Source organism: Artibeus jamaicensis, unplaced genomic scaffold (assembly GCF_021234435.1).
Source record: "Artibeus jamaicensis isolate MK-2021 breed Jamaican fruit bat unplaced genomic scaffold, CSHL_Jam_final contig_1028, whole genome shotgun sequence".
Classification (NCBI taxonomy): domain Eukaryota; kingdom Metazoa; phylum Chordata; class Mammalia; order Chiroptera; family Phyllostomidae; genus Artibeus; species Artibeus jamaicensis.
In genome coordinates, this window is record NW_026521201.1 from 4,164,841 (window position 1) to 4,179,406 (window position 14,566).

At 37.6% G+C, this 14,566-nt stretch overlaps 1 protein-coding gene across 2 annotated transcripts in view; it reads left to right on the forward strand.

Moving 5' to 3' along the window:
* Nucleotides 1–14,566, forward strand: part of PARP11 (poly(ADP-ribose) polymerase family member 11) — an 84,229-nt gene that overhangs the window by 32,208 nt on the left and 37,455 nt on the right. For both annotated transcript variants that reach the window (XR_008391024.1, XM_053662278.1), the window contains exons 2-4: nt 10,213–10,341; nt 11,186–11,306; nt 13,583–13,658. Coding sequence is in view for 1 of the 2 variants with exons in the window: in XM_053662278.1 (XP_053518253.1) it covers nt 10,213–10,341; nt 11,186–11,306; nt 13,583–13,658 (326 nt within the window). In the remaining variant the exon portion in view is untranslated. The remainder of the gene's footprint in view (nt 1–10,212; nt 10,342–11,185; nt 11,307–13,582; nt 13,659–14,566) is intronic.

Sequence of the window (14,566 nt, forward strand, 5' to 3'; positions counted from 1 at the left end):
CTTAATGGTGCAGTCTCCTTGACCACCTCAGCTAGTTGCTCCAGGAATGTCCCTTGTGTGGGTTTTATGAATCTTCAAATTGTAGTTGAGTCTTGATTGCTGTTGGCCTCTCCATGGGTGGGGTTGACCCTGGGCCTGGCTGATTATGAGGATCCATCCTGACCACAGTGCATGGGCTGCTCTGTAGGGGCTGACCCCATAAACTGGAATTTACCCCAGCAGAGTCTGTTGCCTCCTGGGATCTCCCTTAGGGTATGCTGCTTGTAGAGCTAATTGGGTTGTACTCTAATGTGGTCTAAATCCTGCCACCAGGTATGTTGGTTCTGGGGCTTCTTTGGAAGGACTCTGGTACAGGTCAATGTCAGGTACTCCCTGTGACAAATCCCGGGCTACCTGTTTGTAGCTATACAGTTTGTGTCTGTTTCTGCTGGGCCTGGATATGTGTGGGAGGGGCCATGCTGTGCAGCAAGACTGGCTTCCACCAGCACCAAGCCCAGGGGCAGATCAGCAAAAGGCCCAAGGCCTTCCAAGATCTGCCTGCACTTGCTGGCAGCATGTTAGACTCAGTCACTGAAAGAGCTTCTGGTGGTATATAAGTCAGTTGAGGTAGGTTCTCAGTGAGTCACCAGGTAGGGGTGAGTGGGGTTCACTAGACTGATACAGATTCACACTTGGTGCCATTGCTGGGACTAAGGTCACTCAGCAGCATTCTCAGGGTACAGCAAAGCCAGCTGCCACCTTCTGGTTGCCCACTGACTTTTGTGTTGGAGCAGAGTCTCAGGGAGTCCTCAGGGTGAGGCCACAGAGTTAATGAAACCCAAACAGACCAAGATTTGGCCATGTGAAGAGAGGGCTCTGCATAAAAATGATAATGCTAATTGGGCATATGAGCAAAAAATGGCCCCACTTTGGGCCCCCACTGTACAACTCAGTCTCTCCCTCCTTGAGAGCCTTGCAAGAGAGTCTGTACCCAGAGCCCAAACTAGCCACAGACAGCTGATTCCTCACAGGGTGTGAACTTGGGGGGTGGGACACCAAGAATTGGGTGGAGGGCGTGCTCAACCTAGGAAAGATGCTATCTGTGGGCAGTGTGGGAGAGAGACTCAGGACAGGGCCCCTGGCAGCTATCCTACAGTTTTCTCCTCAGAGTCACACAACCCAGTCTGTCTTCACATGACTCCAGTTGGCTCTGATTTATCCTCCCTCTGCTGGAGCCAAGAATGAATGAATGAGATTTTGTGTATTGGCCCTTTCAGAGGGCTTCTGTGTTTCTAACAGACTCCCCTCTCTGCCTGGCAGACAGAATCCCCTCTGATTTTCACAGCTAGACATGTGGACCTCTCTTCCTGGCTCTGGCCGTTCTGGGCTGTGAAGCTTGGTATGGGGTTGAGACCCCACACTCCTCAGGGGGGCCCTTAGCATCTGAGACCATCTCTACAGATTCTCAACCAGCACATGTGGGTATGGGGCAAGCCCTTTTTGTGATACACCCTTCCTATTAATTTTAATGTACCTTCTGTAAATCCTTGGTTATAAGACTTTTATTTAGCTCATTTTCACTTGGTTATTCAGGTTGATTGTTCTATAATTTACTTGTAATTCCTGTTTGGACTGGGAGGAGGTTAGTGTAACTTCCACCTACTCTGCAGCCATCTTGAATTTCTGTTGTCTGTCTTTTATGACTGTGGACATTTTAGTAAGTGTGAAATGGTACTGCCCCATGTGTATATTTAAATTTTTAGGTGCATTCAGTTAAAGCAATTTCAGAAAGCAGGGCAGAAAGATTTACTTGTTTTTGCTGTTGAGCATTCCTTAGTGCCACAAGTCTCTTTTGTTTGAGGTGTTCCAGTTCATCCTTGTCAAGCTGACCATTGTCTGAATTTCAGCATCCAAATATTCTAGTTCGGTAGCCCGAAGCAACCAATTCTCCAGGGCCTTTTGCAAACATGTCAACAGATGCATTAGCTTTCATTTACAGTTCAGCCTTGCTGCTGAGCTCTCAGTGATACCTGAGAAATGACAAACCAGCGGATCAGCAGTTCAGTATTGCAGCAGCTACTAGTGGCTACGAACTGGCCATCACTTTACCCTCCAGATTGGCTGAGGCCCTTATGCTTTATAGCCTGTGATGCCCGAGGAAGTGAGGTGGGAAGAGGGCATACATGCATAAGCTTTCATTGTTGTGTTGATGTGCATTCCTGATGACTATTGATACTGACATTTCTTCTTTGGAGAAATATCTATTCAAATCCTTTGTCCATTTTTAAATTAGATTATTTGACTATTTTTTATTGAGTTGTAAATTTTCTTCATGTATTCTGGATATTAGTGCTTTATCATATGTGCAATTAGCAATTATTCTCTACCTTTTTGTGAATTGTCTTTTCATTTTCTTTTTTTCCTTGTCAGCTTTTCATTTTCTTAGAGGTATCATTTGTAGTATAAAAATTTTTAATTTTGATGTAGTCAAATTTATCTATTTTTCTTTTGTAGCTTGTTCTTTTGGCGTCATGTCTAAGAAACCACTGTTTAACCCAAGGTCAGAGATTTTTGTGTATGATGTCAAGTGGGGAGGTCCATCTTCATTCTTCTGCATGGGGACATTTAGTTGTTTCAAAACTATTTGTCAAAAAGACAGTTCTTTCCTTCTTTGAATTGTCTTGGCACCTTTGTTGAAGATCAGTTCACAGTAAATGGCAGGGTTTATTTTGTTTCATTGACCCCTATGTCTGTTTTCATACCAGTCCTACACTTTTTAAGTGGTTTTGTATTAAGCTGTGAAATCAGGAAGTGTAAATCTTTCAAATTTGTCCTTTTTTGAGATTGCTTGATTATTCTGGGATTTTGGCATTTCCCTATAAATTTTAGGATGAGCTTGTCAGTTTCTGCAAAGAGTTAGAAAGAATTTTGTTAGGAATTACATTGACTTTGTAGATCAATTTGGGAGCTATTGCCACCTCAACAGTAAGTCTTCTGACCAATGAACGTGGGATGTCTTTATTTATTTAGATTTTCTTTAATTTTTTCACCAGTGTTATGAGGTTTTCAGTGTATACATCTTGCATATCTCTTGTTACACTTACACCTAAGCATTCTGTTCTTTTGGTGCTGTTGTAAATGAAATTCTTTTCTTGACTTCATTTTTGGAATGTTTATTGTTAATGTGTAGAAATCTAATTCAGTTTTATGTATTTATTTTTTATCTTGAAATGTATTGAACTTGTTTACTAGTTCTAGTAGTTCTTTTGCGAATTCCTTAGAATTTCCTACGCAATGTCATGCCATCTGCAAATAGAGAGTTTTACCTACTTTTATTAAATCTGGATGCATTTGTATTTATTTATTTCTTGGATAGTTTTCCTGTTTGAACCTTCAGAACAGTGTTAAATAGAACTAGTCAGATCAGACATCCTCATCTTGTTTCCATAAAGCACCCAGTTTTTTAACAGTAGATATGATATTAGCTATGGGGTTTTTATAGATTTTCTTTATCAGGTTGAGAAAGTTCCCATCTATTTTAGTTTGTTGACCACTTTTATCATGAAAGGGTATTGAATTTTGTCAAAATCTTTTTCTTTGCATATAAAATGAAGTAATAAAAATCTTTTTATTATTTTTATTAATATAGTATGTTATACTAATTGATTTTTTATATGCTAAGCTAATCTTTATTTATTAGAAAAAATCTCACTTGATCAAGGTATATACAGCTTTTTATGTTTCTGGATTCAGTTTGCCAGTCTTTATTTGAAGAGTTTTTTCTTTTATATCCATAAGAGACACTGATCTCTAGTTTTCTTTCCTTGTGATGTCTTCTTTCTTTTTAAATCCGAGTACCATCAGCTTCATAAAATGAGTTGAGAAGTATTCCTTCCTCTTTCAATTTTTGGAAGACTTTGTAAGCATTGGTATTTTTTTTCATTAAATATTTGGTAGATTTCACCAGTGTAGCCATTTGGGATTAGACTTTTCTTTGTGGAAAGTTTTAAAATTATTAATTTGGTCTCAGTATTTATTATAGGCCTATTTAGATTTATATTTTTTCTTGAATCATTTTAATGATTTGTATTTATCTAGGAATTTGCTTATTTCATCTAAGTATCTAAATTTCTAAGGTACAGTTGTTTATATGTAATAATATGAATTACAATTCATAATTCATATAATTCTTATAATTCTTGTATTTGTGTAAGATCAGTACTGATGTCCCCTCTTTAATCCCTTATTTTAGTAATTTGAGTTTTCTCTCCTTTTCAACTAAAAGGCTTGTAAATTTTATTTTTCTTTTATTAAGTTTTATTGGTTTTCTCTATTGTTTTCTATTTTCTACTTCATCTTTTTTTCTTCTGTAACCCTTTATTATTTCCTTTGTTTGCTTTGCATTTAGTTTGCTCTTCTTTTTCTGAAGTGGAATGTTAGTTTTTGATTTGAGATTTTTCTTCTTTTCTAATATAGGCATTTACAACTGTAAAGTTTTTTCTGAGCACTACTTTAGCTACATCCCATAAGTTTTGATATGTTATGTTTTTATTTTTATTCATCTCAACATACTTTTAAATTTTCCTTGTGATTTATTTTTTGACCCCTTGGTTATTTAGCAGTGTGTTATTTAATTTCAAATATATGTGAATTTCCTAAGTTTTCTTATTATTCATATCGGTAATTCCATTTCAGTGGGAAAATAAACCTTGTATAATTTCATTCCTTTTAAAATTAGTGGAACTTGTTTTATGGCACAAATATGAGGGGGGACTCATAAAAACCTGGAATTTGTTTTTAAAAAACAGTGTATTCATATATGTTTAAACTTCAGTCATCTTTAAAGTACACTCCATTTCATGCAGTACATCTTTAGAAACTTTTTTCCACACTGCTCAAAACAGTTTTTGAACTCATTGATTTTGGTATTGTTTAGTGCTTCTGCAGTGTTTTGTTTCAGCTCTTTCATAGCAGCAAAACGATTCCCTTTGACGTCTTTTTCATCAGGGGAAACAAAAAAAGTCACTTGGGGCAAGATCAGGTGAATAGGAAGGGTGGGGCACGAGGGTCATGTTGTTTTTGGTCATAACTGCTGAACATTCAGTGTGGTATGGGTAGGTGCACTAGTAAGTCACCCATCATGAAATGGGCAAACGTGTTGAAACAATCTTCAAAAAAAATTCACTGAGGCTGAATGCAGCCTGTCACAACAGTACCAGGTGGCATGCTGATACAGATTGGTTCCTAGAACACTCACCTAGAATGTTTGTACTATGAGGGTCCACCTGTCCAGAAGAAAATCCCATTTTGGGGGGGCCCTCCTCCTGTGGTTGATGATGATCCCAGGAGGCCTCTTGGCTGTCCCTTGTTATCTGTATTAAATTTCTGCCTGCTCTGCCATTCTGCTTATTGTCAGAGCTTCAGGCTTCCCATAAACTATTTTTATCAAGATTTCTATTTTTTTTCTGTAGTATTCTTAGGCATGAAAGTCTCTACTTTCTGTTCCAAATAAAGTCAGTTCTCTCAGGTAGAGATGTAAAGCTCTTTGTTCTTATGGCATGCCTTCCCCTGGGTTGGAGTCCCTGTGCCACTGTTCCTGGAGCTGGGATTGGGGTACTTTTCCCAGAGTGAAGCCTCAGTCTTTGTGTGGACACAAGGTGGGAGGAGTGGTGGCAGCTTCTGGTCTTCTTGACTTACTCCTCCTGGCATAAGACTGCTACCCTATGAGCAAACTGGGGTGGTAGCTATCAAGGCTCAGTCTTCTTTGCCTCATGGGCCTGGAGTCAAGTTTCCACCAAATGAGTAGGGTCCGAATGGAGGAAAGGAAAATGGGGCTCCGTGTGCCTTCCCAGAATAGACCTCTGTAGCTCCCAGTTGAAGAGAATAAGAAACCCCAACAGCCTGCTCCTCCCAAGGTGAAACTAGCCCCAGACTGGAAGCTGGAAGGAAAAGGCGTTCCCCTGCCTTCTTGGCTGCACATGCCAGAGGCAGAGCTGTGACACAGAGCTGGTGAAGTGGGCGCAATAGAACAGATCTTGGTTTAAATGTCACACTCTTGCCTGTTCTGAGATTTAATAGATTTTCTTGAGTAAATGTGTCTCCATTTGCTGTGTGCCCTTAGGACAATTTCCAGAGACTTAAAAAAAATGTTCATCAATTAAACTGCAGTTTTGCTGGGAAGAGGGTCCACTGATTTCCTTACTCTGTCATTGCAAATGTTCTACCCTGTTTTTAAGCTTTTAGTATCAAGTTTTGGATCTTCTTCTATAAGAGACAAGCACGTTTTCCAGACCAAATATGATTTCCTTCAGGTATTATGTTTATACTAACAAAATAAATAATATTTTGTGTATTGTAATAAACCTATCAGAAAGCTTTTAGCCAGTCTGGGAGGTGGTAGTATATTTTCTTCTGTAGAACAGGATTTTGACTTTAAATTCATTTTTCACATAGTCTTTCAGTTTGATGATTCAGACCTACTATTCAAAGGCCCATAAATATAACCTTTGGAATAGATAGCATTATAGACAGGCTCCACTAGCATACTGCACTGGAAAATTTACAAAATGCTTTTGACTTTGTACCAACTCTTTTTCTTCACTCTCTGATGTGGAGGTAGTATCATTATCTGCCAATTAAAAACTGGAAAATCAATGCAGAGTTATGTATGGCATTGTGGCTGAACTAATTCATTCAGCTGACATTTATTAATTGCCCACTCCATGACAGACAACTTGTACACATTCCTTTTATTGCCTATTAGTGTGTTCTAACCTAGATCTATTATTACTGTGGATATGGTATTTTTAAAGGTTTTATTTGTTTATCTTTAGAGAGGAAGGGAAGGAGAGAAGGAGAGAAATATCAATGTATGGTTGCCTCTCATGAGTCCCCTGCTGGGAACCGGCCTGCAACCCAGGCATGTGCCCTGAGTGGGAACTGAACTGCAATCGTGTGGTTCGCAGGCCTGTGCTCAATCCACTGAGCTACACCAGCCAGGGCTGGATATGGTATTTTAAGGTTATTAATTTGAACTTGACTACTCTATGAGTTTTTTGCAGAATAGTCATTCCCTTGGAGGGAAAATTTATTGTAGAAAACTGTTAAGATTTAGTCTTATGAACTGAGTCTGGAAAGAAAGCCATAGCATCTGTGAAGAAACGCAACCAAATTAAGCTTTGGCAACAGAGGAAAGAAGGAACAACTGCCATATATGAAGAAGAAGCAGTGGGAAGAACTGACACTCAGGAGGCCTTGGGTGTTTCTTTAATCTTCTTTGCATTGCTAACTCTATGGTTCTAGACAAAATAATTATGTTTCTTCTGCTTTGGGTTTTTCCTAACTTTAATTGAAGAATACAGTGCTTAGACTTAATTTGTTCCAGAAGGTAGTTTCAGGAGCAATTTGTTCAAAAACCAAATCATACCTGAGAGATGTGTGTGATTTTATCTTCTTTGACTAACTTCTCTGCCCCTTGTCTGGTGACTTCCTCTTTATCACAATCCCCACCCAAGAATGTTTAAAACTTTTCAAAGATAGTTTGTATATGGTACTTGATCAAAGGCCTGTCCAGAAAGTATTCAGCCATGCACTATGAAAAAATAGAGACAAAAATATCTCCTTTATTGAAGGAGATACAAAATACAAGAAACATTGTACATAGGACAGTGACATGTCAGTCCCCTTCAAAATAGGCAACTTGGGACTTCACACAATTCTCCCAATAGCCATCAGCTACCCTATTGTATTTTCCTGAATCTCATTGAGGGCCTGAAATCTCTTCCCTTTCAAAGGTGATTTTAGTTTTGGGAAAAGCCAGAAGTTGTAGGGCACCAAATCTGGGCTATAGTGGGACTGAGTCACCTGGGTGACTTGATATTTTGCCAAAAACTCTGTAGGAGATGTGATGCATGAGTGGGTGCACTGTCATGGGGAAGCTGCCAATCACCATTGAGTCATAGCTGCAGCTTCTTAATCATCCAAGTAGTTTCTGTGGAGGAATGTTCAAGCTTAATACAAAATTTGATGTAGATTTGTTGCTCTACTCATTCAGTTTATTTATTTATTTTATTTTAAAAAAATATTTTATTTATTTATTTTTAGACAGAGGGGAAGAGAGAGAAGAGAAGGAAAGAAACATCAGTGTGTGCTTGCCTCTCACACTCCCCCTGCTGGGGACTTGGCCTGCAACCCAGGCATGTACCCTGACTAGGAATCGAACTGGCAACCCTTTGGTTCACAGGCTGGCACTTAATCCACTGAGCCACACCAACTAGGGCCAGTTTTTTTTTTTAAGTTTTACTTCGAGTAAAGTGACTTTATAATTTTATTTATTCAGTTAATAAATTGTTTGGGGTTTCTTTCTCTCTCTTTTTTATTGTTGTTCATGTACAGTTGTCTCTATTTTTCCCCCATCACTCCCTCCCACCCCAGCCATTTCCCACCTCCCACCCTCAATCCTAATCCCCTTTGGCTTTTTCCATATGTCCTTTATCTGTTCCTTGACAACAAGGATCCCCCCTTTTCCATTGTCCCCTCCTACCTCCCCTCTGGTTACTGTCAGCTTGTTCTTTATTTCAGTGTCTCTGGTTATATTTTGCTTGCTTATTTGTTTTGTTGATTAGGTTCCACTTATAGGTGAGATCATATGGTATTTGTCTTTTACTACCTGGCTTATTTCACTCAGCATAATGCTCTCTAGATCCATCTATGCTGTCGTGAAAAGTAGGAGCTCCTTCTTTCTTTCTGCTGAGTAGTGTTCCTTTGTGTAAATGTACCATGTGCACTCCATTGTTCATAGCAGCACAATTTACAATAGCCAAGTGTTAGAAACAACCTAAGTGCCCATCAGTAAATGAGTGGATCAAAAATACTTATTCAGTTTTTGAATGAGATGGCCACACAGTACACATGCTCACTCAACATCGTCTATGGCCCCCACTCACTAGTACAATGAAGTTGTCATTGTTCATGCATGTGCATTCCAGTCCACTCTCCTTGAATACTCAGTTACATAAGTATTGCACAATCTGTTCTTATATTATTAACATGGTTGGATTTTTTTCTTGTAGTTAGGGAAAAAGGTTGGACACACCTATCAATGATTATGAAATCATTGATAATGAAGTATAAGGCAGTATACCAAGGTGGTTAAGTGCACAGACCCTGGATCCAGACTGCTTGAGTTTGAATCCTGGCTTCTTCATTGTTTGTCCTCTCTGTACCTTGGTTTCCTCATTTATACAATTGGGATAATAGTACCTATCTTACAGGGTTGTTGTAAGGCCTAAATGAGTTACTATCTTTACAGAACTGAGAACAGTACTTGGCACACAGTAAGATAATGGTTAATAATCATTATCCTAATATTCAGGAAAAACTACAATAAATTTTTGTATATCCAGCCAGACTTTTTCTGTGTGTACACATATAAACACATACATGCACATATACATACACATGCATATACATTCATGTGGGTAAATATAGAAGTATTTTTAATTAAAATTGGATTATATTATTTCTATTGAAACCTTCTTTGTACTAAACACTATATATATACATGTATATATATATTTCATTTATTTATTTTCAGAAAGAAGGGAAGGAAGGAGAGAAAGAGAGGGAGAGAAATATTAATGTGTGGTTGCCTCTTGCACACTCCATACTGGGGACCTAGTCCACATTGTGGGCATGTGCCCTGCCTGGGAGTCGAACCTGTGACCCTTTGGTTCGTTGGCCAGTGCTCAGTCCACTGAGCTACACCAGCCAGGGCCTGAACACTATGTATTATAAACATCTTTCCATGCCATTAAATGAAATGTTTAAAACAAAAATCAGATATATTTGGTCTAAATCAGATATAGTTCTGATAGCATGGACCCTTTTAACCAAAAACATGGATAAACATATGATGAGACAGAAGTTTTTTGGTACTATACCGAGAATCTGGAGAGTGCTTATAGATTTGGATAAAACTTACTTAAATGGTTGAATGGGCATTGATATATCTTGCCTAAGTGTATCATTATTTGTTTTATTTGGTAAGCAGTGTTATTCAACATTTTTATATATTTATCTTTAGAACTAATATACAACATAGAATGCTGCTTTTGAAGTGTCACGGGGAGACGAACCCTTGGAATATAATTCTTTGTAAGAAGAAAATAATGTGTAAAAAGTACACTGATTATTGGAAAAAATATTTTTCTTGACCTCTTTCTACCTTTTCAGGAGATGTTTCACAAAGCAGAAGAATTCCTCTCTAAAAGCGCAGACAGTGAGGTGGATGAGATGGACACATCAGACACCCAGTGGGGCTGGTTTTACTTGGCAGAGTGTGGAAAGTGGCACATGTTTCAGGTATTTCCTGTCCTTAAACATAGCAGAAGGGGCTTAGATCCACTGATTGTCATCTTACTGATCAATAAAATGAATGCGAGTGAACCTGAAAGAAATCTAACCCTAAGGAAATTAGATAACTTAACTGAAAGGAAAAATTAGATGTTCTTCTAGTCCTTTTCCTTTTCTTTCCCCCAGGTTTTCACAATACTTTATTTAGAAGAAACAGTGTATGTTTACTGTGTGTACAGAAGGCGATTGTGACTGAGAGTTGCATGGTATCAGTACATCTGAGCAACTCCAAGTTTGATTTGGAGGACAAAGAAAGGAAAGAGAACAACCTATATTAAAAACCTTCTGTACACCAGGTATTATGTTAGGTGCTGTACAAATGTTTTTTCCTTTATTCTCATAACAACTTTGAAGCAGATGTTGACACTTGGTCTTATGGTCAAAGAAACTAAAGCTCAGAAAAGTTACTGTAATTTGTCCAGAGTCACACAGCTAGTTAATAATTAAGTTAATGATTAAAGTTTGTGGTCTTTTTTTCTTACAAAGCCACTTAAAGAAGATTTAATTTTTGAGCCACTTAGGACATGTAATTATTGTCATGATTTTTGACAATTTGTAATTTCAGAAATGGCATTATAACCAGTTGTTGAAGTGTCTCTGGTGGAAATCATTGAACTATTTTTAACATGCTGGCTTAGCTGTGATTCTCCCAGTGTACAGGGAACTAGAACAGGTGATTAGTAAGGTTTTCCTTGCCTCCCTGTCCTCTGTCTCTGTGACCACAGTACTCCCTCTGTGGCCAAGCCATTAATGTGAACAGCTGGTAAATGAAACTTTCTGGTTTGTCTTAAAGCCGGATACCAACATTCAGTGTTCAGTTAGCAGTGAAGATATCGAAAAAAGCTTCAAAACAAATCCTTGTGGGTCCATTTCTTTTACTACTTCCAAATTCAGCTACAAGATAGACTTTGCAGGTATGTTTTTTCCTAATAGTTGTATGTTTTTAGTATACTGTATGGTAAAATCTACAGTTCTGAAGATCAGGATTAGTTGATGACATTTGTAAGCAGTGCAGTAAATCCTTTCTGAAATATGTAAAATACTTCTATAAAAATGCAAGATTTAATTCTTATTGAACAGCATTGTATTCATATGCTTCTAGATAGTAATATATTTGGACATGGTAGTATATTCATGTAATGTTTCTCTTATAGTCAACATAAATACTTTAAGGTATTGTTTTATTCCTCATCACATCAGTCTTTTGAAATAGATTGGAACCTTTTTATTTTGAGGATCAATCTGAGCAGTTAAGTAACAAAGTTGGTGATATTTTTTAAGACCAGAGTTCAGAAGAATGACCCATCTCTGTACTTTTGCCAGAAACTTTCTTTAATGGCCATGGCCTTCTGCCATTTTTCTGATTTTACTGGCTTTTTCACAGATTAGTTAGCTAATCTGGAAATCAACTGCACTTTGGATTGTATTCATGATATATGGCTATGATTTGGGGTATCCTGTGAAAAACTATTGTATTCAACCCCCTCATTTGAAGCTGCTGTAATCCCAGCTGTTTGCTACTTTGAGGCAAACACAGTCTGGTTGGGGGAGGTTTCTTAAGAAAAGTGTATTTTGGTTGCTACACAGCTCAGTCCTCTTCACTGTTCTTCCCAGTTTCTGTGAGTAGTGTCTTTATGACAGTTTGTAGTGTGTTGTTATAGGACAGGTTATGGAAACCTTAGGAAATGAGCTAAGGCCCAGAAATAGTGAAGGGGGTTTGTCCAGTAAGAGGTTGATGCAGCAGAATCTCTAATGATTACTATCCTCCCAAAGCTTTTTTTTTTTAAATTAAGAGTTAAAACCATTAGATTCTCATTCCTGACTAACCATAACATTTGTTTAATGGTATTAGACAAACAAGCTGCCTGCTTTCAAGGGGACCCTGACATTTGTCTTTGTCCTACAGTCTAGACAGAAGGTGTCTGACAGGCATTTTAGTCCTGTGTCCAAGGGCCAGCTTTGAAGTAATACTGAGATATACTGACATGCACAGACATCACTCCTACAGAGGATGAAGTTTATCAAAGCATGTGGTAGATAATTCTGCAAGTTATATTTTTCTGTATGAGTATTTTCTAGTAAACTGTATTTTTGGGAAGCTTTCTCTCAGTGCTGTTTATTAAAACTTTTTTTAATCAAGTAAGAGTCACCTATAATAACTCAAGTTCCCCAATCCTCTATATAATGATCATTTCGAAAACCTAAGTATTAGCATTTCATATGTCCTATTTGCAGAATTAGCCCCAACCATTCTGCCACAAGCCAATTCAGGTTCTCGCTATAAAAATGGTGAAAAGCAAACTCAAGATGAGGCAGCTTGGAAGACACCACAGGTTTTGCTACATGTGCTGAGATCTTGCTTTTCCCTGCACAGTGGTTAATGCCAGTGTGTACATAGTCTAGGAGAATACAGAAAGGGCAGAGCATACTTTATACAGCATTTGCCTAGGTAGTTGAATCCCTTTATTTTGGAATGGAATAATGCCAATTAATATAATAAACGGACTAGTGACTCACATTAAGACTTAGTATTCAACTTTGTGGGAATGAAGAAATAGTCCTGGTAAACCCTGCCACTGCTGAGGCATAGACGAAAGAAGAAAATGATACCTTTAGGTAATTAGTCCTTTAGCACTAGAATCTCTTATGTAAGTATGTATTGAGTCTAGCTAGGTTTTCTATGTTTTGGTTTAGGTATACAATTTAAAAAGAAGGCAAGAAATGTACAAATTTTTTGAAATTCTGTGAGTAGTGCCAGTTTTATAATGGTAATGTATTTTTTAATCATTTCCAAAATTTTTGGAGAAATCAACCTATATTTTCCTTTTAAGCCAACTAGAATATTCAGTACTATCATCCTTTTCTCCTTCTAGTACTCTTAATTTTCCTAAGTATAGAACTCTTCTATTTAATGTCAGAAAAGAATAGACCCTGCATACTGAGCAACACTTGAGATGAGCATTCTTTTGTGTGAGCATAGATCAAGCAATGAAGCTGTCCTTCCTGAATTGTACTTTTATGACATGCTAGATACGTAGGTAGTAAAGTGTCTTTAATATACTGTGTTTGTCAGCTACCCACAAGGCTCTGTGGTTCCTGATTATCATGTAGGGCAGCTATAAATCTTTGTGACAATTTGTAGCACAGTATGTTTCTATGACTCACCCAACATCTCTGTCTTTGTATGCAGAAATGAAGCAAATGAACCTCACCACTGGAAAACAGCGCTTAATAAAAAGAGCCCCCTTTTCTATCAGTGCTTTCAGGTACTGTAAAGAGTGCAGGGGTAGAAAAAAGAATGGGCTTTTTCTTTTTCTTTCTTACTATTTGACAGAGGAACAGTTAGACTAAATATTTTGGTAGGTTGTTTAATGATCTTAATATTGATCCCTTCATTACTGAATTTTACCATACTTGATAAAATAGCAATATAATTTTCTGCCCATGTTGGCTTTCCTATTATCCTTTTAATTTCCCTTTATATACTTATATTTTTCAGTTCTTTAGAACAGTTTGCATGGTAGTTAAAAAAAACCTTATAGTCTCTGCTTTGAATACTTAAAATAACCTACTGAGGTAATTTTGAATTAACTTGGAAATACTCTCACAGAACCATCCAGTTATTTGAGCCATGAATCCTAAGTAATTACCAGTCTTCTCCACCTCTTCTGATCCCCACTGGGCAACTCCTAGAAGTAGTTCAAGTCTGTCATGACTAAAGGAGACCCACAGGGGATGGGAGTGCAGTGGGGCAACAGTACTGCTACTTGTTCCCTGCTACAAGTTTTCTTTTTTTCTATTTCTGGATTGATTAGGCCTGAAAAGTGGTATAAATGCCGGAAGAGAATAAATATTTTGTATTACTTTGAATGGAATTGAAGGGAAAAATCTTACACTGTGTCTTCTATTTTCTGGAATGATTCCTCCAGCAAGTTTTGAAATTCTTGCTGTTCAAAGAATTGAAAATGAAAAAGAAAAAAAATGCTAACGTGAATTTTAAGAGATACTCCTTGCTCCTTCCAAAGAGATATTTTGAAAGAATTAGATTAAGGAATGAAAAACTGCAAGTTTCTATCAGTTTGTTTCATGAGACTTTTGGCTTATATTTTAGCATCCTGATATAAAAGTTATTTAAGTACTTATGTAATGAATGCTCTATTACTTCTATGGAACA